At 48.9% G+C, this 25511-nt stretch overlaps 2 protein-coding genes across 3 annotated transcripts; one reads left to right on the top strand and one right to left on the bottom strand.

Annotated features, from left to right (window-relative positions):
- The first annotated feature begins 935 nt into the window (after positions 1–935).
- Positions 936–16644, top strand: Itfg2 (integrin alpha FG-GAP repeat containing 2). 2 transcript variants are annotated; one of them, XR_007833602.1, is made up of 12 exons: positions 936–1180; positions 7454–7549; positions 8931–8972; positions 9122–9290; positions 10378–10517; positions 10825–10973; positions 11344–11441; positions 11534–11587; positions 12075–12166; positions 13349–13435; positions 14536–14709; positions 14789–16644. XR_007833602.1 is itself a non-coding variant. In XM_051173117.1 (12 exons), exons 1-12 carry the CDS (start codon positions 1085–1087, stop codon positions 14890–14892), a joined length of 1332 nt encoding a protein of 443 aa, XP_051029074.1. In that variant the 5' UTR covers positions 939–1084; the 3' UTR covers positions 14893–16644. The 2 variants fall into 2 exon arrangements, 1 of the variants encoding a protein (XP_051029074.1); XM_051173117.1 differs by having other exon boundaries at positions 939–1180; positions 13349–13466.
- A 917-nt stretch (positions 16645–17561) lies between these two features.
- Positions 17562–25161, bottom strand: Nrip2 (nuclear receptor interacting protein 2). Its single transcript, XM_051173225.1, has 6 exons — positions 24952–25161; positions 20738–20887; positions 19098–19180; positions 18222–18343; positions 17972–18024; positions 17562–17732 (listed from the first exon to the last, which is right to left on the bottom strand). The coding sequence occupies exons 1-6, from the start codon at positions 25138–25140 to the stop codon at positions 17640–17642; spliced, it is 690 nt and encodes a 229-aa protein (XP_051029182.1). The 5' UTR covers positions 25141–25161; the 3' UTR covers positions 17562–17639.
- Positions 25162–25511: the final 350 nt, after the last annotated feature.

Here is a 25511-nt window from a genome sequence, read left to right as displayed (position 1 = left end):
CCACACCATGCAGCCAATCCAGAAACCCAGCAGCCCTCACTTAGCCACGAACTGCAACAGTGACCAAAAAGCTCCTTGGATCAAACATCTTGGTTTGAGTCTCACGTCTACCACTTTCGGCCAAGTTACTCAATCTTGCCGAACGAGTTTTCCTCATCTGAAGAAAATAGTTAAAGCTTACATAGTTGTGTTGATTTTATTAAATATGTGAAGTGTGCTTGGCAATAGGTGTTTTTCACTACAAAGGACACAGCATTAAATTTTTTTCACTATAATCCAAGTTGTATACGTAAATGTAAACAAGAAACAACACTTTCACAAAATAGTACTTTTTTTTTTTTTTTTAATTTTTCGAGACAGGGTTTTCCTATGCAGCTTTGAAAGCTGTCTTGGAACTAGGTCTTTGTAGACCAGACTGTTCTTAAACCCACAGAGATCCGCCTGCCTCTGCCTCCCGAGTGCTGGGAGAAAAGGCGGTGTGCACCACCACTGCCCAGCTTACTAGGGTCTTTTTGCATTCATATTTTTAAATATTTTGTGACGACTGTCTCGGTGCATGTGATCTGCGCATCACAAGGGAGGGTGTCTGGGAAGCCAGAAGAGTGAGTGTGTCTGGCTTTGGATCCCCTGGAACTGACGTTACCGATGGGTGTGAGCATCACGTCGGGTCTGTTTTGAGTTGACTCTGGGTCCTCTGCAAGAGCAGCAAGTGCTCTTAATTACTGAGCTATCTTTCTGACCTCTTAATTTTTTTATTGTGGGTTGCAATCCATTACGTTGTGTTGACAACTCCGATTGGGTAATTTCATAAAAGAACTGTTGGGAAACATACAATGTTAATTATGACAGCTATTAGTACGACCTGCTGACGGTTTGCCCTAAGAGGAAAGAGTCAGGCCCCAGGTCTCAGGTCGGCTGCAGCACGGAAGGCCCGCCTCCTCCCCCAAGGTTAGGAGAAGAAAGCCGGAACTGGAGGCTCGGTCGGTGACGCAGACTTCCGGTCTGGTGGCCTTAACGCGCGCGGCTGTCGCGAGGACTCGGGGGTCGCTTGACGCGGTGGCCCGCCTCAGCCCTCCGCAGTGCCATGAGGTCGGTTAGCTACGTGCAGCGCGTGGCGCTGGACTTCAGCGGGAGCCTCTTCCCGCACGCCATCTGCCTCGGAGACGTCGACAACGACTCGGTGAGTGCATGCGCACTGCAAATGACTGCACTTGGGCGGGGCGAGAGGTGGGGAGGGGCCTGTGGTGCGCGTGCGCACTGGAGGCAACATGGCGTACGGGTTGATTGACAGTCTCAGATCCTGAACTACACTGCGGGTGGCTTAGTTGGGCTGGAACCTCTTGAACAGTTTTTTATTTGGTTGGTTGATTTTTTGTTTTTGGGGTTTTGTAGTTTTAAATTTTACGTTTGGAATGTGTTGCCTTCATGTAGATCTGTTTATCGTGTGTGCAGTGCACGTGGTGTTACAGATAACTGTGAGCTGCCCCTTGGGTGCTGGGAATTGAACCCTGTTGTCATTGAGTCATCTCCCCACCCCATTATTATTAGTAACTTTAATAGATAGAAAGTGGTCCTCGCGCAGTTCAGTGACTTGTCACAGTAGGCACCTTGTAAAGCAGTGGTCAGGTTTCCTGCATTATTGCCTACCCTAATCAAAATACCCTTTCAAAACACTTTACCAGCCAGGAGGTGAAGGCGCAAGCCTTCGAGCCTAGAATTCGAGAGGCAGAGGCAGGAGGATCTCTGGGAGTCCCAGCCCAGCCTGGTCTAGAGAGTGAGTTCCAGGACAGGATCCAAAGCTACAGAGAAATCGTGTCTGAGGGTGGGGAAGCAGGGAGCATTCTTTGCCTTTCAACGCCCCAATTTTTTGTTTGTTTGTTTGTTTGTTTTAGGAGACAGCATTTCTCTGTAACAGCCCTAGTTGTACTGGAACTGCTTTGTAAACCAGGCCTCAAACTCAGAGATCCGCCTCCCAAGTGCTGAGCTTAAAGGTGTGCTCCACCACTGTCTGGCACCGCAATTTTTTTAACCTATAAATTTTATTTAATAGTATCTCTCTACCTATGGCTTTGACCCTCCCACCCTCTATGCAGCCATGCTTGCACACTTGCTGCTGGTACCCCACAATGAGTCTTGATCATATCGGGCTTCTACTGTGCCTACCTAGAATAGACTTAGGTGTCTGGCGACTTTGTAGTGCTACCTTTTTGTTGAATTACAAAAGCAATTTCCACCAGCTTTTTTCTTTACTAGATGGTTGTTCTTTTTCTTTTCTCATCATTTAAATAAATAAATACAGATTAAGTAGATGAAAATGTATCATTTCACATCCTGGCACATAGTTAAAGCTCTGGAACTGTTAGTGTTATCTGTATTGGCAGCCCTCCCAATCCCAATGCTATATGTTCAGGATTCACCTGACCTACATAGGAAATACTTCAAGAGGAAAAAAAAATGGGTCTGTACTAAACATGTCCAGTTTTCATTTATTGACACCATTACTTAAACAGCAGGGCATAGCAACTACAGCCCTAATGAAAGAGATACTTTTGAGGAATGCATTGTTGGGTTACTTTATAGTCCTAACATCATACTGTGTGCTAACACACACCAGAATGGCTTTTATCCTAACATATAGATCCCTCCATTGATCAAACTATGCAGCATGGGTCTGTATTCATATGGCCATCAGGATGATTTAAAGGATATGGTAGCAGCCTAAGGATATAGCTACCAAACACTTGCCTAACCACGAATAAAGCCCTAGGTTGAATTCTAGGTACCACAAAAATAAATAAAATTATAAGAATTAAGCTGGGCATGGTGGCACACGCCTTTAGTCCCAGAATTTTGGAGGAAGAAGCAGGCAGATCTTTGAGTTCAAGGCGAGCCTGCTTGACACAGCAAGTTCCAGGACTACACAAAGAAACCTTGCCTCAACAAAAAGAGGGAGGGAGAAAAAGGGAGGAAGGAAGGAAAGAAGAAAAAGGTAATTAAAATGTCTAGGAGGTTATATGCAAACACTATGATTACATGCCCTACAGACACAGAGGTTTAACTGTAATTTATGCTGTCCTTATTTTTCTTACCGACATTGTGAATGCCATTACTTACATTCCATAAGGATAGGGTGTGTGTGTGTGTGTTTTGTGTGTGCGTGCATGCACGTGCACGTGCGTGTGTGCAGGTACCCTCAAAAGCACACACCTGGAACTGAAGTTACAAATGGTTGTGAGCTGATGTGTGGATCCTGGGAACCAAAACTGGTTTAATCTTCGAGAGCAGCACTGAGCCAATCTCTTTATCTCCACACTAATTTTAAAATACTTACTTATTTGCATGTGTGAGTGACAGGGCGGATGCGCACACAAGCCATAGTGCAGGTATAGAGGTCAAAGGACAACGTGAAGGCTTTCTCTCATCTACCATATAGACACTGCACAGGGATCAAACTCGGATTTTTAATTTAAAATTGTTATTAAAGGAAAATGTAAAAAAACAAAATGTTGTATGGTGGAGGTGTTGGTCCCAGTGCTAATTTTTAAAGGGGCGGGTTGCTTGAGAGATGGCTCAGCAGCTAAGAGCACTGATTTCTCCCAGAGGATCCTGGTTCAATTCCCAGCACCCACGTGGCAGCTAACAATTATCTGTAACTCCAAGATCTGACTCCCTCACACAAACATACATACATGCAGGCAAAACACTAATGCAAAAAAAAAAAAAAAAAAAAAAAAAAAAAAGAAAGAAAAGAAAAAGGCAAAGCAAATGAGATTCATAGCTACCTGAAGAGCTTTGTGCATTATTAGGGAGAAAGGTGGAAGAAATTGAAAAAAATTAACTAGTTAGTAAATGATCATCTGTAGCACACATGACTGTACCCAGTGGTAGGGCACGTGTCCAGAATGTATGAGACTGTATTCTTTCCCTATGACGATTCCATAAAGGGAAAAGAATTGCTGCTTAGTGTGGTACACATCTGTGTTTTCCGCACTCAGGAGGCAGAAGCAGGAGGATCACTGCAAGTCTGTGGTCACCCTGATCTGCGTAGCAAATTCCAGGCCACCCCAGACTGCATAGTGAAAGGCTGTCTACATGGTTTGTGTGCTGGGCAGTGGTGGTGGATCCATCTCTGTGTGTTTAAGGCCAGCCTGGTCTACAGAGTGAGTTCCAGGACAGCGAGGGCTCCACAGAGAAACCCTGTCTCAGGGGAAAAACAAAGCAAACATGATTTGTAGTTCCCAAACATTTGGAGCTTTGGGAGTGGGAACAAAGGCTGATTTCAGCCTGATAAACCCTTAGCCTACAGTTCTTTGAGGCTGATTTATTTCCTGCTGAGATGGAGGGAGAAGCCAGGAATGAAACATGCTTTTGGACTGCGCACAGGAGCCTGGCTGGATGTGGCATAGCAAGCCTTTGGGGAGGCTAAAGCAGATCACAGAAAGATCACACCTGTCTGCTTAGCACTCCTGAACATGACAGATCTTCCCTCCGGGGTTCTTTGATGTGGCTGTGACCTGGTGGGACCAGAGCTAAGCTCTGTCAGAGCAGCAGGTCTGATGAGAGACATTCAAGTGTTAGAAAGCAGGCAGCCGCCCTGGAAATGGCTTCTCCCACATGTTGCCTCAAGCTGCCCGCCTGAGTCACATCTGCTTGCTGTTTTATGATTCTGTTTTATGATTTCCAGAGTCTGTGGCTCTGAAAAGCCGAGAGGTCCTCAGCCAGAAGGCCGCCTAGAACCTGGGGGGCTGGTGGCCATTCTAGGAACGGGAGGGCTGGTTGGTCATTTTCTCTCATTTCTACTTTTTCTTGCTTTGATAAAGCCTCACAATGTACTACCCAGGCTGGCCTGGAATTTACAATCCTCCCCACTTTTCTCAACCTCTGGGTGCAGGCATTATAGGTACTCACACCATCGTAGGCTCCTCAGCATTTTATACAAGAAAAGATGTAAGCAGGGACAGCAGATAAAGACACTTACCACCAAGTTAGGTGATATGAGTTTGGTCTGTAGGACCCACGTGGTAGGAGAGAGTCGATTGCTGCAAATTGTCCCGTACACATACCACGTGGTGCACTAGTGCGTGCATGCATGCGTATGTGTGTATGTGTGCATGGACACATACATATACAAGTAAATACCTGTAATTTTAAAAATCTTTGTCTTGGGAACACAAGGATAATTTTATTAGAAGTTAAAGGGGAAACCTCCTGGCAGGTAAGCTGTCAACCATCACCAGCTGCCTGAGATGGAGAATGGAAGAGAGAAGGGAAAGGCCATGCCATTTTATCTGGAAACAAGGTCAGACTCATGTCCCACAAGCAGCTGCATGGTGGGGAGAGGCGCTTTAGAAAAAAGGAAGGAAGCCTGAAATGCCCTTTAAAAGCTTAGTGTTAGGGCAAGCATGCTTAGAGAAGACAGAAAGGGAAGGAAAGCTGTACTTCCCTGAATAACCCAGAAATGCAAGCCAACCTTCAGCTCTACACGGGTGTGGCCCATAAGTCTGCCTTAAAATTTTTAAAAAGTGTAATCAGGGTTGGAGAGGCAGCTTAGTGGCTAAGAGTACTGGCTACTCTTCCAGAGGACCCCAGTTTGCGTCCAGGGCTCATGGGCTTACAACTATCTGTAACTCCAGTTCCAAGGACTCTGACACCCTCTTCTGACCTCTGAGGACACCAGGCATGAACATGGTGCACATTCAGACATGCAGACAATCACCCATATACATGACACAAAAATAAATCAATCTTTTAGAGAGAGAAGCCAGGTGTGGTGGGATACACCTTTAATCCCAACACTCAGGAGGCAAAGGCTGGCCCATCTCTACAGAGTGTTCCGTAACATCGAGGGCTATTACACAGAGAAACCCTGTCTCAAAAGACCAAGGAGAGTGAGAGAGAAAGGAGTAAAAATGGCATCAGAAAGGTATGTGTTAAAATCCAGCAGTTGCGCTCTGAACCCTTACACTGAATCCTCTACAGCATCTGCAAAGGTTCAGGTGGCTGTAATTGAGACCTCAGCTGTGGGAGGCTGTAAATAAGCAGACTATGACCTCATACTCCTTTTTGTTTGTTTTTCCTTTTTGTATAACCTTGCACAAAACTCCTAAACTATTAAAGAGACTCTTTAACAGCCAAATCATGTCAGTCCCAGTTTGCCTCAGACATCTTCCGTTGGGGGTGGTCTCATATAGCTGGCTCTAGCATACCCTTGTCACCACATGAGGCGCCCTTACTGTTGTTGGTGTCTTAAGAATCTACTGTTAGCGTCCTCTCTGTGGGGGAGACATTGTCTTCTTCCCAAGAGAAGATTAGGAAACTGTAGAAATGGGGTTTGGAGCCATGTGGTTATCATGATGAGCTCCCCAAATGGATCACAGTGGTGGGGGAGAGGCCCCATGAAGGGACCCTCCTTCCCCCAGAGGCAGGATGCTGACACCAGCATCACCTTCAGACCAGCCCCTCAGACAGGTCCTTTCCTCTGTGTTCCCATAAAAAATCATTAAAATTCAGGGGTCTTGTGAGAAGAGATGGGGGCCCTGGGAACTGGCTTCGTATCTTTGACCTCTGACAAAATAGGAAGTGTGAAGGAATATTTTTCCAAAGTTCACTGTTGGACCGTTTTCAAAACATGTCCCATTTGAAATGGACAAGGGAGAGTAGCCAAGGCCAGGGTTTTGGGCGGAGAGCTGTACGGAGAGCTGACTACCTGAATTACTGCTCTTGTGTAGAACCTTGCAATTGCTCGCACACGGAAGTAAGTTCTGGGAAACTGACTTTTGGTTCTTAAGGATTTGTTTGTTGTGGGTTCCCTTTGCTTCACCTGTGCCAGGGCAACTGCTCGGCTACTGAGCCACCCCTCATCCCCAGGCAACCAAGTCTCAGAAGATTTTTTTTCTCCTGAAACTCATTCTTGCTATGTAACCCAGCCTGGCCTTGAACTCGCTATCCTCTGGCTTCAGTCTCCTGAGTGCTGGGATCACAGGCCGATCTACCATACCTCTCAATACCTTTTTTTTTAAATAAAAGTCAGTATTCCAGGCTGGCCTCCTATTTGCTATGTGACTTGAGAATGACATCAAACTTCTGACACCATGCCAGTGGTGTGTGCCACGGCGCCTGTTTCTCTTGTTGTTGTTCTGAGACACTATGTGTCCCTGACTGTCCTGAAACAGTCTGTATGCCAGACTGGTTTTTAACTCACAGAGATCCTCCAGCCTCTGCCTCTGGAGGACAGAGATCAAAGGGCATGCCACCACACCCACCGACCATGCCTAGTTTTATATAGTGCTGGGGATAGGAACCTCAGGCATTTTAGACAAAGCAGGTACCAACCGAGCTACCCCTGCAGCCCATCAAAGGCTTTTAAATGATGTTCTGGTTTTTCCAGAAACAAGCTAATCTGATAAGGGGTTCAGTAGGATCCCTTCCTAACATCTTTCTCTCTCGTTTGCAGTTAAATGAACTGGTAGTGGGAGACACCAGTGGAAAACTGTCCGTGTATAAGAATGATGACAGCCGGCCCTGGCTCACCTGCTCCTGCCAGGGAATGGTCAGTATTCATCTCTGCCGCTCTTGGGAAGGAGCTGGGGTGCCTTTGTGTTAGGCTGCCAAGGAGTCCCACTGGGAATTCCCCAGCAGCTCAGCAGAGTCACAACCTCACAGTGTGTTTGACTCGGGGAGGGTAATACCAAGAACTGCTCTCTCTCCTCTGTCGTCGCCCTTTCTACTCTCCCACAAATCTTAGTTTGCTTTCTGTTGCTGCGATAAAGGTCAATGACCAAAAATAATCTGGGGAGGAAGGACCTTCTTTCAGCTTACAGTTTATACTCTCGTGAAGTCAGAAGTCAGAGCAGGAGCTATAGGCAGGGACCTGGGAGCATGAACTAGAGAACGGGCCCGCTTTCTTACACAACCCATGATCACCCGCCTGGGGCTGGGCCCTCCCACATCTAACGAATTAAGAAATAGCCTACAAGCAATCTGATGGAGCCATGTTCTCAATGAGGTTTCTCTTCCCATGTGGCTGTGGCTTGTGTCAGTTTGACAGGAAAAAGAAGACGGCTGTATTGTCCTTTGTGTTGTGTTGTGTTGTGCTTTACGGAGGCCACCTAAGATTGTCTGATGGTATGCAGTGCAATCGTGCATTGGTTACCAGCAAGGAAGTGTTCTGAGAAATGCATTGTTGGGTACTGTCATTATGAAGTGACCACCACAGCATTTGTATAAGCTAAGAGAGCCACTGTGTTCCCTTAGTCTTATGAGGTGGGGTCTTGCTTTGTAGTTCAAGCTGGCTTCAAACTTCCAGTCCTGCCTCGGCCTCTTTTTTTTTTTTTTCTGTATTTGAAGAAAGAATTTCTCTGTGTAGCCCTGCCTCTCCTGGAACTCCCTCTGAAGACTAGGCTGACCTCGAACTCACAGAGATCCACCTAGCTCTGCCTCCCGAGTGCTGGGACTAAAGACATACACCACCACTGCCCAGCTATGTGATGGAGTCTTATAGGTCAATAATAATATATGTGATGTGCTGTTGACTAAAATGTCCTCATATAATCTGTGTCTGTATAATAAAAAATGGGGATGATAATTGTAATAATCTAGAAATATCATAATCAAGCTAATTTCCTGTTTGGTGGGGCTTTTGGGGAGATGCTTATGTAGCTCTAGATGGGCTGGAATTCATGACCGTTCTGCCTCAGCCTCCTGAGTGCCGGAAGAGTACAGGTGTGCACCACACAACTAGGTTTGTTCATTTTTACCTGTCTGAATTTTCATTTACTTGGGTCTCCACATTGCTGTATGGATAAACCAAACTATAACTCAATGTGTCTATTAATAAAGACTACTCATATAGATCACATGACACAAGCTTTAGATGATTAGGGAGAAACAGTCTCTTGATGCCACCATCAGCCTCCCTTTCTCTCTTGCAGCTGACTTGCATTGGGGTTGGAGATGTGTGTAATAAAGGAAAGGTAAGGACTGGGGGCATCTTGGGCTAGGGTAGAACTCCAATCCTTCCTCCATTGTGACTCCCTGGGAAAGTCAGCCCTGGCCCTTGAGATCTGCTTATCAGCCTCATTCTCCAACCCGTACACCTCTCCTGTACCTCTCTCTCCCCCAGAACCTGGTGGTGGCAGTCAGTGCAGAGGGCTGGCTTCATTTATTTGACCTGACATCCACCAAGGCTCTGGATGCTTCTGGACACCATGAAACTCTTGGAGAGGAGCAGCGTCACGTCTTCAAGCAGCACATCCCAGCCAACACCAAGGTCATGCTGATCAGCGACATCGGTGGGTGTTTACATTTTCTTTTTTGATTTTGTTTTACTTTATTTCCATTTGTTTGATGCATGGTTACTGAGCTCTTGTTATAAACTAGGAACAGTTCTAGGTTCTAGAATTACAAAAGTGAATAAAGCAAACAAACAAAAGAAAATCATTCTCAGATCTTACTAGGAAGTGACAAAATACATTTTATAAGAAAATTAAATAGCCGGGCGGTGGTGGTACATGCCTTTTATTCCAGCACTCAGGAGGCACAGGCAGGCAGTTCAAGACCAGCCTGGTCTACAAGAGCTAGTTCTAGGACAGCTGAAGAAACCCCATCTTGAAAAACCAAAAAGAAAAAAAAAAAAAAAGAAAGAAAGAAAGGAAGGAAGGAAGAAAGAAAATTAAATAATGAGGCTGGGAATTTGGCACAGGATTAGAAAGAACACTTATCCAGCGTGTAACAAGCCTGAGTTCAATCCCAGCCAAAAATCAGGTAGTAAGTGCTGTGAACAAAATAAATCACAGGCTGAAGCTATCAAGGTAGAGGCAGCAATTTTAAAGATTTATTTGTTTAGTTATGTGTGTTGGGGTGGAGTGTGCACATGAGTGAAGATCAAATCCCCTGTAGTTGGAGTTACAGGAAATTGTGAGCCACTTGACATGGGTGTTGGGAACCTAAGGCAGTTTCCTCTGGAAGAGCAACAAGGACTCTTAACTGCTGAGCCAGACCCAAAGGAAGTTAAATGGAGTTCTCAGGGACACTTGCTAGAAAGTGGCATTTGGTAAAGAGCTGAAAGTGGTAGGAGAGTGAGCTGTAGAGACATGAGGTTGCTGATTGGCCAGAAGCTGTCTAGGTAGTAGGTGTGTGGGATGGGTCATGGTGCTGTGCCATGGATACAGGAAGCAGAGAGCAGAGACGATGGATGCTGCATAGCACTGCAGTGAGAAACTGCAGGAACACAAGGCCAGGCAGGGATGGACAGTAACCACAGGGTGTGGCAAATGGCTCAGAAGACTGGACGTGAAGGCACACACAACTGGAAAGGTAGCCACAGCCCAAGCTAACCAGTCAGGTTTGGCTCCAAATCCATTGCTTCTGTGCCTACAGATGGAGACGGCTGTTACGAGCTGGTAGTAGGATATACAGACCGTGTAGTACGGGCCTTCCGCTGGGAAGAGATGGCCGAGGCGCCTGAACACCTGACAGGGCAGCTGGTGTCCCTCAAGAAGTGGATGCTGGAGGGTCAGGTGAGAAGAGAAGCCGAGTCTGGGGTCCTAAGAGCCCAGTGAGTAGAAAGGGCTCCCAGAGAAGGAGCCAGGTCACTTCCAGGCAAGGCCCCGGTGGAGTTCTAGTCACAGGTAGAGTGCAGAGAATGGTGAGTAAGAATCCAGTGTGTGGCATGAGCCGTGGCTGGATCTGGTGGGGCACAGCAGAAGGCAGATGGTCTGTGGGGGGGATGGTGCCGGACAAGACTCTGAACCTTAGAACTCCCCCTGTCCCCATCAAACTGGAGGGTGATTCTTAGAGGCCCTGCCCCTGTGTCCCCTGGTGCAGGTAGACAGTCTCTCTATGACCCCGGGGCCTCTGGGTGTGCCTGAGCTGATTGTGTCGCAGCCAGGGTGCGCTTATGCAGTTCTACTATGTACCTGGAACAAGGACACTGGCTCCCCTCCTGCGTCTGAGGAGGCCGCAGGAGACAGTAGGTAAGGGGGCGAGGTGGTGGGTACACCAAAGTTAGGACAGGGCGACATGGTGGTAAGACAGGTCTGCAGGTGCCAGGGCTCCATCACTTGACCCCGTCAGAAAAGACTGTCTGGGGACCGGAAGTCCTGGGCTTTAACCTTACAGCATGGGAGCAGGGTGAGCCGGTCTTTGCAGAGATCCCACCTCAAATTCGGGTCTCGGGACTCCCGCCTGGCAGCCCCATCACGTCTCTTCCCTTTGCTGCATGAGTCAGAGGGGGCAGGGGGGAGGGGCTTCTGAAACCCAAGCTCCTGCAATGATGCCGGATAACAGGCCTAGAGAACTCAGCTCCCTTGTCTCCTGTTGTCCCGGTCTCCCTTTTACCCACAGGGAGACCCCAGCTGCCCGAGACATAGTGCTGCACCAGACATCTGGCCGGATCCACAACAAGAACGTTTCCACTCACCTAATTGGCAACATCAAGCAAGGTAAGGAGGGGAAGGAGCTGGAGAGCAAGGCAGTTCTGGGAGAAAGGAGACCCAGGCCCTTGCCCTTATTCCTGCCTCCGTCCCCCACACAGGCCTTAACCCTGAAACTGGTAACTCCGGCCTCTTTGCCCTGTGCACCCTAGATGGTGAGTTGTCCTGGGCTGGATGAGATGGGCATCTGCCTGAGGGGTGTGCTCAGAAGCCCAGCACACACATACTAACAAACATAGCCCACACACACACATGCCTCCCACATACATGCTCACACACCAGCACATGCATACATACACTAACATAGTCCCCCCCCCACACACACACATGCCTCTCACACACATGCTCACACACCAGCACATGCACACACACACACACACACTAACAAACATAGCCCACACACACGTATAGCCTCCTACACACACGCTCACACACCAGCACATGCGCACACACACACTAACAGAGCCCCACACATGCCACACACATGTACAGCCTCCTACACACATGCTCACACACCAGCACATGCACACACACACACACTAACAGAGCCACACACATGCACACACACACTAACAAACATAAACATAGCCCACACACATGTACAGCTCACACACACGCTCACACACACCTCTCTTCCTGCAGGGACGCTGAAGCTGATGCAGGAAGCAGACAAGCTCCTGTGGTCTGTACAGGTGGATCACCAGCTCTTTGCCCTGGAGAAGCTGGATGTCACGGTGAGTGGACTCTTGTCCTTTCCGAGAGTCATTCATTTATTTACTTTTATGTGTGTGTGTTTTGCCTGCATATATGTCTATGTGCCACATGTGTGCCTGGTGCCCACAGAGGCCAGAAAAGGGCATCAGATCCCCTAGAACTGCCGTTGCAGATGCTTGTTAGCCGCTTTGTGGGTGCTGGGAATCAAACCCAGGTACTCCAGAAGAGAAACCAGTGTTCTTATTGCTTAGTTCCAGCCCCATGAGAAGACATTTAAATGCAGTCATTCTCACATCCATCAACAGTGAGCCTTTACCTTAGACCTGAAACGAGTGTGTCCCTCAATCTACACTCAAGTGTGCCCTTAAAACACAGAATTTAGTACTTCTCTTTGAGGTTGCTAGAAAATTATTTGCATGCCTTTCAACCAAAAATAATAGGCCTAAAGAAAGCAGGCTATAGGTCTAAAAGCGGGTTGTCTTGTATTTTTGTTTTTGTGGTTTTTTTGTTTGTTTTGTTTTGTTTTTGTATCCATGAGTCTGTTTGCTATGGCTATAGTCCTCAATTGACAGATGGGCCTACATTGGTTACACTGCTGTGGTACGTGCTAGATGGCTTTGAGTGGTACAACAGACCTGTGCTTGGGACTTGCCCCTGCCTGTGACCTTAGGCAAGTGACTTTATCCCTCTAAGAAATTTCCCAATGTAAAACTGAGAATAGCTGGGCAGTGATGGTGCATTTAATGCCTTTAATCCCTGTACTCTGGAGACAGAGGCAGGCGGATCTCTGTGAATCCAAGCCAGCCTGGTCTACAAATCGAGTTCCAGGACAGGCTCTAAAGCTACACAGAGAAGCCCTGTCTTGGGGAGAAAAGAAGAAAAAAACCCGAGAATACTGTCTGTATCTTAGTGTTGCTTGCATTACCTATTGCCCTGTCGGGCACTTGGCACGTGGAAGAAATACCCCAGTTTATAGCTATGGTCCAGTCAAGCTCATGGCCCTGTATAGCTCACTGCCCCCACCCTCCCATCAGATCTTGTGTTCTTTTCGGGTACAGGATCTTGCTGTGTGCCCTGTAGCCCAGGCCGCCCCCACCTCTGCCTCGCAAACCTGAGACCACAGGTGTATGCCACTACATCTGACTAGGTGTCTTTCTAAAATGGCCCCTAACCCTTCTGGTATCATCTTTGACCGTTTTCAGGGCAATGGGCTTGAGGAGGTGGTAGCATGTGCCTGGGATGGGCAGACATACATCATCGATCACAACCGCACCGTCGTCCGCTTCCAGGTGGATGAAAACATCCGTGCCTTCTGTGCAGGTGGGACAGCGGCCTTTAAGCTCAGCTATTCAAGCTTAGTGAATGTGCTGGAAAGTGACTGACTTGTTTCCATTCCCTGTGGCTGCTGATAGGCGTCTTCATACATGAATGGGTTCCTTAGCTTTCACTGTGGGTGATGGATGATACCACACTGCCATCTTGACAGTTTGTTTTTTAATTGGGGTGGGAGGGGGTGATGAGCGTTATTTATTTTTATGCCTCTGAGTGTTTGCCTGAATGTCTGTGTACCATGTCTGTGCAGTGCCCACAGAAGCCAGAAGAGGGCATCACATCCACAGAACTGGAGTTTACATTTGCCTGTTAGTAATTGAACCTGGTTTCCTGAAAGAGGAACCAGTGCACTGAGCCATCCCTCCAGCCCCGTTAGGGCAGTTTGGAATCAGACGTAAGGCACAGTGAGGGCTCCATCTCTAATAATGGGATGACTGTGGGAAGGTGTTTCCAGCTGAGCATGCCAGGTTTAAGAAAATGCTTCCAGAGTATTCTCTGTAACCCTAAACTGGGGACTTTGGAAAGCTGCAGTACCTATTTGAGTGACAAGGATATATATGGCTACTGAAATGACATTGGGGTGACAGTATAGCTTGGTGTAGAGCCTTGGCTGGCATGCACAAAGCTGTGGGCCCAGTCTCCAGAACCCCAAAATTAGTGGAAGAAGCTGGGAACCCCAGCTACCTGAAAGGTTGGTGTGTGCTCTGGAAGAAAGAAACACGCCAAGAGAAGCCTTTCTCTCTGGTTGTTTTGTTAACCTGCCCCTTGGATTAGCAGGGCTATCTCTCTTTGCTCCAGAATATCACTAAGATAAGAAGACTTAAAATACATCTTTTGGGGTGCTAACTGTATCTTTTCCATGTCTAGAATGTGCTACATGTTTTACCATTTTATGTTTTATACTGAGTTCTTCCAGAAGAAATAGGAAAGGGGCCTTGGTTGAGTGCTATCTATGGAGGGCTAATATTGCTGCCTCTGATGTTCTCTCGTCCTTGCCTGCCCTCCTCCTGCCCCAGGGCTAAGTCTTGACCCTTGTCTTCTTGCCCCCATCTCCCAGGCCAGTACGCCTGCAAAGAGGGCCGCAATAGCCCCTGCCTGGTGTATGTCACCTTCAACCAGAAGATCTATGTGTACTGGGATGTGCAGCTGGAGCGGATGGAGTCCACTAACCTGCTGAAGCTGCTGGAGGCTGAGCCTGAGTACCACCGCCTCCTGCAGGAGCTGCGTGTGGGTGAGTGCCAGCAAAGCCAGTGGCCCTGCTCCCGGAGCCCGGCCCAGCGGCCTCTCACCAGCCTCTTCTTGGCCTGCAGATCCTGATGATCTCCCCGCAGTCCGTGCCCTGCTTCACCAGACGCTCTACCATCCGGACCAGACTCCACAGTGTACCCCCTCAAGCTCCCAGGACCCCACCTAGCCGGGTTTGGCCACTTAGCTGCTGAAGGAGCCTTCTGAATAACCCCCATCCTCCCCCCCAGAGTGATCCATGATCTTGGCAGGATGGGGGATGTCTATTACTGAGGAGCCCCACCTGATTCTCAGCATGGAGAGACAAGGCAACCCTGAGAGCCTTTGATAATGCCCCGTGGTCGCTGCCTGGATCCTAGGGTCCCAGGCTTGTCAATCATCCAGGTCCCGTGCTTCTTTCCTCTTGTTCCTATTCTCATTGCAGAAAACAGATGTGTTTGTGAGAAAAGGCGGCAAACGCTTTCCATGGTGCCAGCACCTGAAAGGACAGCAGGCTTCAGGCCTGAGGGCTAAGGGAGCAGCGGAGGTGAGCCCCACGCCACTCCTGCTGAGTGCTGACTTGAGAAGCAGCTCCAGCCAGCTGACACCAGTAATTACTGCAGGGGTGGCAGAGTACTTGCTTAAGGCCATCTTTCAGGACATCTTCTGTCTCATCTTCCTGTTTTCTTCCAGTTACTGAAGCAGCTAGGTCAGGGCTTTCTCGTTCTGTCATTCTCTCTCCTCTCTCTCTCTCTCTCTCTCTCTCTGGCTTGGTGGTGGTGGTTGGGGTTGGTTTTTGTTTATTTGTTGTTTCGTTTGTGCATGTGTGCTGCACATGCTAGCCAAGCACTCTGCTATTCAGCTGCACCTTGGCCCTGTCATGTTCTAAAAATTTGTTTGGTTTGGTTTTTTGAGACAGGGTTTCTCTGTGGTTTTGGAGGCTGTCCTGGAACTAGCTCTTGTAGACCAGGCTGGTCTTGAACTCACAGAGATCTGCCTGCCTCTGCCTCCTGAGCACTGGGATTAGAGGCGTACGCCACCACTGCCCAGTTGTTTTGTTTGATTGGTTGCTTGTTTGAGATAGGGTTTCTCTGTGTAGCCTTAGCTGTCCTAGAACTCTCTCGGTAGACCAGGCTGGCCTCAAACTCACAGAGATTCACCTGCCTCTGGCTGCCAGGTGCTGGGATTAAAGGTGTGCGCCACCGCTGTCTGGCTGTTCTAACTATAGTGCTGCTTTCGAGCTCCCCAAGTGTGTGTGTGTGTGTGTGTGTGTGTGTATGAATGACACCTGACACTTGTCTCCCATGATGGTGCACCAGTGTAATACCAGTACATGGCAGGAAGATCCTAAACCAAGGCCAGCCAAGTTTCCATAGCAAGTCTGAGAACAGCATGGGTCACGTTTGGAGATCTTACCTTAAAAACTCAAGCAACATAGGTGAGCAGCCTTTGATGGATTGTGGCTGTACATTTCCCATGCACACATGTATGGAGGCCAAAAGAGGATATGCAGCCTCCTGCCTTCTTCCCCTCCACTTTATTCCCTTGAGACAGGGTCTCTCACTGAGCCCGAGCTTGCTGCTTCGTATAACCGCTGCTCAGTGAGACCAGTGATCTGTCTGTGTCTGCACTGCAGAGTGCTGGGGTTACAAGCATCTGAGCAGCATTTTTATATGTATAACTAAGTTTATGTTCATTGGTGTTTTGCCTGCATGTATGTTAGTATGAGGGTGTCCGAAGCCTTGGAACTGGAGTTACAGACAGGTGTGAGCTGCCATGTGGTTGCTGGGAATTGAACCCTCTAACATGGTGCTAGGGCTTGAATTCGGGTTCTCATGCTTGCGTGGCAAGTGATCTTCCCCACTAAGCCATCTCCTCAGCCCTCAGGGAAGTAAAATAAAATGGAGATGTCAGAGTCCATTGCTCACAATGGAAGTAAATACTGGTTTGTTACATTGCATGTGTTTTGTGCAGCACACACAGTGTAAAATGTACTACACAAGCCTGTGGTCCAGCTTGGGAGAGGGACTCATTCACACTTTCCCTGTGGGTCTGAGGGCAGCGGTACTGTGGGCTCCTGGAGGTAAGAAGGAAGACACCAGAGAAAAACTTAGAGAAACGGTGTTTATTCAAATGCAGAAGCAGGCTAAGGGCCTGCTGTGGGCCAGGACTGCCATTACAGGAGCAGTAGGAGGCAGACAGGGGGAGGAGCATAGGTCTTAAAGCAAGGTGATGAGGGAATCGGGATTGAGACCAGGTACCGTGGCTGTTATGCTGTTCCTGGTTCCTCTTTGGTGTACCCTTGGCTTAGCATTGACTTCCCATGTGAGGGACCCAGTTTCCTAGCTTGGGTTAGATAGACCATTGTCTCTTCCCCTAACCAGGATTTGAGAGTCAGCCCAGCCACAAAGACGCTCAGACATCTGCAGCCCAGAAAGGGTAATAACTAAAAGACTAAGAGTCCCACTTACTTGTCACCCCCACCCAACTGTAAGCAGATCAAAGGGGCAGGGCCCAGGCTGGGAATCTGGCTGTGATAGAAGAGCCCTAGAGGTGGGAGATCCAGGTAGGGGTAAGGACAACAGCGGAGTGCGTGGGGTGGGACCTCAGGCAGATGGAGGCAGCATGTGACCTTGACCCCCAGGGCCAGGACCAAGTGTAGAGCCCATTTTCTGTGGCTCCTTTTGTGTGACTGACTTGGCTGTGCTCTCGGGGAGGGATAAGAGACTGGGGAACCAGACCTCGGACTCAGGGACTCTCAGTAGACCCTCCTGGGGCAGAGGGCAGCTATGGAGAAGCAGAGACGGGGTGGCAACTGCAGGGTGGTGAGAAAAGAGACTAATGCAGTGGTCTCCAGGTGCCCTGTCAGGAAAGGTCCCACTCCACACCACTCTTCCCCTAAGGCAGTGTCGCCCTGGGGACTGGCTGAGACAGTGGTCACTGGCCAGGCTCTTGGTACAGAGGCAGGAAGGGCAGCTCCGAGAAGGGGGCTTTCAGCCGAAGCACTCCACGGTCCAGGTCAATGCAGCACTGCCGGGGGACCCCGGATGTGTGGTCACCTCCCTGCCACCTCACACCTGCTCCCCTGCTCGGGTGCCCCTGCCCCTTCAGGGAGGGAACCCGTTCTCCTGGCTTTACTTTGGGGGCTAATTAAGCAACTTCCAAGTTTTGCACCTCTCCGTCTTTCTCACCAGCCTGCTCTAGGCTTGTGCCCCGAGCCTCCCACCTCTCCTAGAATTTTGGGTCAGGCTCAAGCATGGGTGCCTTACCTTGAGGGAAAGCAGAGTCTGCAGTCCCAGGCAAAATTCAGGGCTGTCCACATCTGCAAGAACCATTAGAAAATGAGACTGCATCTGTGACCACTGACGCCCACCTCCCAACATGTCCCTTTCCTTCCCAGTCCACCCCCCGAAGTGGAGAACAGTGGAGTGGCTAATGTGAGCATCTCGGGATGATGCACTGATGGGCTGAAATCCTCTCTCCGTGTCCCACGCGGAAGTGGGGGGCTGGAGGACTTACCCACCACTTGGGCTGAGCACGCCACAGTCCCCTGCCCCAGCTCCAGCTCTAGCTCTTCCACCTGACTTGGTGGCCCAGGGGCCAGGTCCCCACTTGGGGCCTTTGGGGGCCTCTTCCCTAACCTGTGGGTAGAAAACAAGAGTTATAGCCACCACAGCCCACAATTCCAGATTCCCACAATTAAAAAAACCAATACTACCTATGTTCTCTTCCCGTCCCTGACTCAGGGGAGGCTTGATCCTTTCCTGCCAGGGCAACAGTATGTGCTGAAATATAGTTTGTGTACCATCAAGTTCACTCTTGGTTGCGAGTTTTGGTGGGGGAAGGCTGTGCTTTATTTATATATTTGTGTATTTTTTAACAGTCTGGTGGAGCTTAGGCTATCTCAGAAGTCTTATGTAGCCAAAGCTGGCCTTGGGTTCCTAGTTCTTCTTTACCTCCAGATGTTAGGGTTGGAGGCTTGAGCCGCTGGACTCAGCAAAATTCACTCTGTAAAAGTATGCAGTTCAGAGCTAGGCATAGTGGCACACACCTTTTGTCCCAGCTCTTGGGAGGCAGAAGCACATGGATCTCTTGAGTTTTGAGACCTGATCTCAAAAAACAAAAAGTGTGCAACTCAATGGTATTCAGTACTATGTCAGAGTGCAACCATTTTCATAGATACTTTGACGATATTTCATCATTCCAAAAGAAACCCCATCCTGAATGCAAATGTGGTCTGTTGTCTCAACACAAACCCTCACCCAGGAGGCGGAGGCAGAAGGTTGTTGAATCTGAGGCCAGGCTGGGCTACATAGTAAGACCCTGTATCAAAAAACAAGCAAAGGAGGGAAGGAAACCACATCCCCTGTCCACTGGTTTAGGCTGCACTCTTACCCCAGGCGCCTGAGGCATCCAGTAGATATCTGATTGTGCTGCGTCCCTGTGTCCACCGCCACTCGAAGCATCTGGTCCTGGCACTAAAAATCAAGAGTGTGATGAGTCCCCAAGGAGGGGACTGGGTTTGAGCCCTGGACCCTCTGGGCTGTTCGATCCTTCCCTTTTAGAGATGGGTAAAGGGAGTGAACAAGTTTTCAAAAGTGAAACTGGCCCTCCCTAGAGAGAATCAAAGGAGTTGTATTCCACATGGCAAGTCCAGTAAGGTGAGCAAGATCTGGGCCGGAACGACAATCTTAATTGCTTAGAGGAATCCATGGGAGTTTGAGGGCCTCCTCCCCCTGGTCAAAGAGCTGCAGGTCAGGAGGAGACAGGCATAGCTCTTCTGCACACATTCAGATTTGAGTGGCCAGGAGTGCCCTGGGATACTGACAAGCATCAGAGGGAACATGTGGATGCATACACATGAGGAAATAGTTTTTTTCTTTTTTTAATTAATAAATTTGTTTTAGTGCATGTGTGCAAAGGCATCAGGTCCCCTGGAACTGGAGTTACAGTTGTGAGGTGCCATGGGTGATGGGATTTGAACCCGGATCTTGTGGAAGAGCAGCTAGTGCTCTTAACTGCTGAGCCACCTGTATTTTTCTCAAAAGAAGAGTATTTGTGTGTGTGTGTGTGTGCGTGTGTGTGCTGTCTGCATATATCCCTGCAGGCCAGAAGAGGGCGCCAGGTCTCAATACAGATGGTTGTATGCCACCCTGTGGTTGCTTGGAATTGAATTCAAGACCTCTGGAACGCCAGCTAGTGCTGAGCCATCTCTCCAGCCCCCAGAAATAGTTTCCTTGTTCCAGACATTGAGCATCTTTATAAGAATTATGGCTAACGGCTACTTTAGTGAGTCCCATCCCTCGGCAGTGTAATAGAAATAAAATATGATTCCACCCTGTAAGGTCTATAGAAGGACTGGGGACTGAGTGCCTCAGAGCTTGGAGAGAACAGAGAACTGTTCCCTGCTGGACAGAGACAAGCTTTCAAGGAGGAGGCAGCATCTGAGCTGAGCCTTAAGAAGTAAGACTTGAGCAAGGGAAGGTTGGAGATTAGGAAATAAGACCGGGCAGAGAGGCAGTGGGCATTTATTGGAATGTTCCACTAGCAAGCAAGTGTTTCAGAGATGAGTCTGGGGCTGCAGAGATGATGGCTCAGTGGTTAAGAGTGTTTGCCAGTCTTTCAGAAGACCTGAGTTCAGTCCTAGGTTGGGCAGCTCACAACGGCCTGCAACTCTAGCTCCGGGGAAGCCAACAGCCTCTCTGGTCACTGCACACACACACACACACGGCATCACAAACACATACACATAAAATTTAAACATCTAAGTTTTCACCTTGGAACATGAATCTTGTATTCGTGCATCCCTTCCCCTGTATGTGAGTAAGGAATACTCGCATTTAAATATACTTCGATGAAAGCATGGGAGCACAGTATTGCTGACGGATGACATTACACAGAGAAGGCAGGAGCAGGGCTAGAAAAGGAGAGAAATCACTTCTTCCCTGCTTTTGACGGCCGAGGCAGAAAGGAGAGCTGGTGGAGTGAGGAGCAGGCTCAGCAGGTGAGTGAAAGGGCCCTGGCAGACCTCTTACCTTGCAGTTGACGAGAAGAGCTGGAACCTGTACCCCACTGGTCCTGTTGCTGTCATGGCCGTGGATCAGTGCCTGCACCAGGGGAGACTCCCCCTGAAGCCGCCTCTGGTTTCCCTCCACCAGGCGTCTTTGGATCACGCTGTGTGGCTGCTGGCTCCAGCACAAAAGAGTGAAAGCAGATCTAAGCCCAGGATTGGCTACTTGCTTCCCCACCTTATGCCTTACAAACCAGAGGATGTTTGCTCCTGCTCCACCCCAAGCCAGAGGAGCAGTAAGAAAGTAGCTGAGGGATGGCTCAGCAGGTAGGAGCACTGGCTGCTATGCTGAAGGACCTGGGCTCCATTCTTAATACCTAATTCCAGTATGGTACAAGCCTTGCAGTGCTAGAATGGGTCTGTCAACCCATCACTTGGGAAATGGAGGGAAGAAAATCAGGGCTTCTTTGAGGCCAGCAGAGCTTGAGGGAAAGTTTTTGTTTGTTTTGTTTTGTTTTTTGTTTTTTTTTTTTTTAAAGATATAAGCAGAGTGTTCAGGGTAGAACAATGAGCCATCATTCTTGAGCTCTCATCCACAGCCAGCCTTACCCATCCAATCACAGCCTCTATTCTGCCAGCTCCCCTTCCTTTCTTTGTAGGGACATCTGATGATGCATCCAGACCCAAACAATTCTCTTGGCCCACTGGACACCTTTGTCCACTCACAGAAAAGCCTGCCTCCAAGATCTGTCTACACTGACTTAGCTAAAGCCCTGCTGCCACAGTGTGGGCCTCAAGTCAACATATATAAAATTTTAAGACACACACACACACACACACACACACACATGTAGACAGACAGAGCAGGAGGGAGGGAGGAATGGATATAGGTAGATAGATATAGATATAATTTCATGTGCATGATTGTTTCTTCTATATGAATGTCTGTGCACCGTATACATATCTGCGTCCATGACGTCCAGAAGAGGACATCAGATGCCCAGAACTGGACTTACACCGTCATGTGTGTGCTCTGGAAGAGTGCTCTTAACAGAGCCTTCTCTCCTGCCCTAAACCAACAGCTTTATTGACATTTGAAGCCTGTCCAAATGCAGAGCCTCAGATCTCCTGAATCAAGAATTTTGTTCATGTTTTGTTGATTTCTGATGCGAATTTTTTGTTTGTTTGGTTTTGGTTTTTTGAGGTGAGGTTTCTCTGTATTGCTTTGGAGCCTCTCCTGGCACTCACTCTGTAGGCCAGGCTGGCCTCGAACTCACAGAGATTCACCTGCCTCTGCCTCCCAAGATCTAGGATTAATGGTGTGTGCCATCAAGCCCAGCTCAGACTCTAATTTTGTTTCAATAAGACTCCCGCACATTCAGGTGTGAGAAATGCTTAAGTAAAATGTAGAACTACTTACTGTACAAGCCAAATGTGGCATGTACCCCCATATTTCCCATGTTCAGAAGACAGAGGTGGGAGAACAGCCATGATTGTAAGGTCACTCTAGGCCACGTTTAAAAAGGAAGGAAGGAAAGAAAGTAACTGGTGTTGAGGGTACACGGCTTTGATCTCAGGAGGCAGAGAGGTGAATCTCTGTGAGTTCAAGGACAGCCTGGGCTATAGAGTAAGACCCTATCTTGAAAATAAAATTTAAGTGTTACTCTCCTGTATAAAAAGCATCACACATACACACATATACTCACTGGTATAGTGACAGCCTGTTTTTGTTTGTTGTTTGCTTGCTTGTTTTGGTGTGTATGTTTGTTTTGAGACAGGGTCTCTCTATGTAGCTAGCCTGGACTGTCTGGGAATTTGATGTATGAACCAGGCAGATTTTGAACTCACAGAGATCTACTTTATTTTTCCTCTCAAGTGTTGGTATTAAACTCACTATGCCAGTTCTGTTTTTTCTAAACTGATCCCTAGATGACCTGGCTGCTGTGTGGCTGCATAGCTCACCGCACACTCTCCTGCTCCAATGACAGTCCTGTGCCTGGCCAGCCTGTTCCACCCCAGGCTCACCTTTCTGCTGGAAGGCACCCCTCCCAATTCTCACTAGGCCAGTCTGAATGCACAGCTGCTCACACTACCAAATAGCCGGGCCTTGCTTCTGACCCTGACTCCACCTGAAGGACTGGCCTCTGGGTGATTCTGTCCTCCCTCTTCCTCTCATAGCTCATTTGGTCAGGATTCTCACAGATGTTATTTTTGGATTCCACTCCGCCGCAGCCTGGAAAGGCCTTCAGATCTGTCTTGTTCATCTTTCTGTCCCAGGGCCTGTTTCCGAATATAGGTGCCTCCCTGGCTTGGGGACTTGGGGTGGTTCAGTCATAGGAAACTTGCCTAGTATGTACAAGAACCCATCCCCGGTACTACAAATACAGGAAAAGGAAAAAGACACAAAGGAAGATGGTTGGTTTTAGTCTAGTAGGGCACCACACTTCTATAATCACAGCACTCAGGAGGCAGAGGCAGGAGGATCGCCACAAAGATGAGGTCAGCCTGGTCCACTTGGTTCATGCCAGCCTGGGTTAGATAGTGAGACCTATTTCCAAAATAAAATAAAATCGTGTTGTCTATAAACTCAAACTGCTGTAAACCCATCTGGACTACGTAGCAAAGTTGAGCCAACAAGACTACAGAGTGAGAGTCGGAGAAAATTTAAAAGGTTTCCTGGAGAATGGCTGTAGCCTCCCAGGCTCCACACACTCCTCCACCTGACCCTGGGAGCCTGGGATTGTTTTTCCATCCTCGGCCTCATGAGACCCTGGCAGCAAGTTCTAGCTCTAGGAAAGTGCAGCCAGCTCAGGGCCCAAGCAGTTCCCATGCCTTCTCTCCACGTTGACTCTGCTCCTCTCTGTTGGGAAGCGTGTCCCAGAGCTGTGCCAAGCAAGGAGACAGGGATCCCAGACTGTTGCTTCTTCATCCCCAAAGTCATGGGGCCTACGTACTGTAGATCAGTGCCAATGGCAAGGCAAGGGAAAGATGAGCAGTCCTGACATCAAAAGGCTCGGCCAGCTACCCTCAGGTGGCATACCCCACAGGGTGACTTCTGGGCAAGACTGCTGTGGGATTACACAGAGACGCACAAGGCCAGACCCCTGGGTGCCAGGGAACCTGCTTTCCTGACCCCTGCCTACTCCTCAGCTGTCTCCTGTGTTCTTTGGGGCTGCTGGGATGGGGTTAGGAGATTCCTAGCGGGAAGATGCAGGCGAGGAGTAGAACAGGAAGGTAAATCCAGGTCAGTCAAAGCAACAGAGAGAAGTGTTTGCCCCCAGGGACAAACAGAATGGAATTCTGTATTCTCTGGACCCTCCAGAATACACGCCAACTCAAAAGCTAAATGGAATCATAGCTAGAAGATTCCCGATGTCATTTCCCTCTGTTGCTATTAGCCAGGCACTGTCCCAGTGCAAGGGATGAAGAAGCCCAAGTAACCCTGTCCTTACCAGACTGCTGCTCACAGCTTTATCCCTTCCTAAGAGATGGAGAAACACAGTCATAACTTTCCGAAGCATAGCCAGAATTAGGTTCCAAACGGGGTGGCTCCAAAACCCATGTATGTCCTTAACCATTATGTCTCTGGGGGCCAAGAGCCCCTCAGCTCCTCACGGTAACCCCAGACTCCTTTCCCTCTGGGGCCAGAATTGCTGCAGTGGTTTAGAAGGGAAGGACAGAAGGACACAGACATGGAGACTGATGGTCCAGGTCAGAGCCATGTGAACCTTGATTGCCCAGAAGGATCCTCAATACATTGATGCTGGGAAAGGGTTTTTTAAAAAGGGGGGGTTTGGGGGAGTAGGGAGTGGAGAGGCAGGTGTGAGGAGTGAGATAAATTCATAGGCAGTTTGGAAGGAATCTAAAAGCAGGGAGTCATAACCCTAAGCTGACGGAGGAATCCTCCAGGCCTTGCTGTCCTCATATGCCCATTCCACAGAATTCCCAGGACTTCTAGGCGTCTACTGAACAGCATAACTCTCCATTGTCCCCAGGGTAAGCCTTAGGGGAAAACGGTGGAAACCAAGTTATGAGCCCAGGGAACCTCAGTGCCACCAGACCAAGAAACATCCCCAATGGAGGATCTGGGGAGGGTTGGGGGCTGTAAGTTGGCTGAAACATCTCTCTCTTCTCAACAGGAGAGAGGAATCTGAAGGTTGAGGCTCTACCTACCCTCTATACCACCCTCCCCACACCCCAGAAGGATATGGAGAAGAGAGAAAGGGCCAGGGGCCTCACCAGGTCCTTGGAGGTGCCGAGCCTCTTGAGGCTGTCCAGGGGTAGCAGGTCAGCCGAGTCCTTGTGCAAGAACTGGGTAGCCTGTTTGAGCCGACGCTGCTGGCTCAGGTGGGCTCGGTCCCGAAGCGAGGCTTCCTGGCCCCTCCTGGTGTCTCCCTCGTCTCTCCTGGCCTCCTGCCCAGTGCTCATGGTCCTATAGGGTAAGCAGACACGGGTGTCTGGGAATCCCTCTCTACCTGCTCTTCTCCTCCTCTACCTCCCTTGCAGCTTCTGCCTTTCTCTGTCTCCGGACTGCAGCTCTCCTTCTGACAGGAGGGTCTCAGCGGGAAGAAAAGGAAAAATAAATAAATAATAGGCAGGAGCAGCCGCGTCAGACACCAATTTTCAGAGATTGCAGTAGAGGGAGCGAGGTTCCGGCTGGAAAAACCCAGCCCGGGAGGAGAGGGAGGGCTGGAAGGGCCTGCAGCTGGTAGGCTGCAAAGCATCCAGCTCCGGGGTCCTGTTCAGAGTGGGCGGTGGATGGTGAGTGCGTGTGTTGTAAACTGTCAGGAGGCTGTGCC

Source organism: Phodopus roborovskii, unplaced genomic scaffold (assembly GCF_943737965.1).
Source record: "Phodopus roborovskii unplaced genomic scaffold, PHOROB, whole genome shotgun sequence".
Lineage (NCBI taxonomy): Eukaryota > Metazoa > Chordata > Mammalia > Rodentia > Cricetidae > Phodopus > Phodopus roborovskii.
This window is presented reverse-complemented; position numbering and strand designations above follow the sequence as displayed.

Excerpts from the sequence above, each read along its gene's own strand:
- Itfg2 (XM_051173117.1), top strand. The coding sequence starts at position 1,085 with ATGAGGTCGGTTAGCTACGTGCAGCGCGTGGCGCTGGACTTCAGCGGG. Across the intron at positions 10,974-11,343 it reads GAGGCCGCAGGAGACAGTAG|GGAGACCCCAGCTGCCCGAG; the intron begins GTAAGGGGGCGA and ends TTTTACCCACAG. Across the intron at positions 11,588-12,074 it reads TGCCCTGTGCACCCTAGATG|GGACGCTGAAGCTGATGCAG; the intron begins GTGAGTTGTCCT and ends CTCTTCCTGCAG.
- Nrip2 (XM_051173225.1), bottom strand. The coding sequence starts at position 25,140 with ATGAGCACTGGGCAGGAGGCCAGGAGAGACGAGGGAGACACCAGGAGG. Across the intron at positions 18,344-19,097 it reads GGATGCCTCAGGCGCCTGGG|GTTAGGGAAGAGGCCCCCAA; the intron begins GTAAGAGTGCAG and ends TTCTACCCACAG. Across the intron at positions 17,733-17,971 it reads AGACTCTGCTTTCCCTCAAG|TGCTGCATTGACCTGGACCG; the intron begins GTAAGGCACCCA and ends GTCCCCCGGCAG.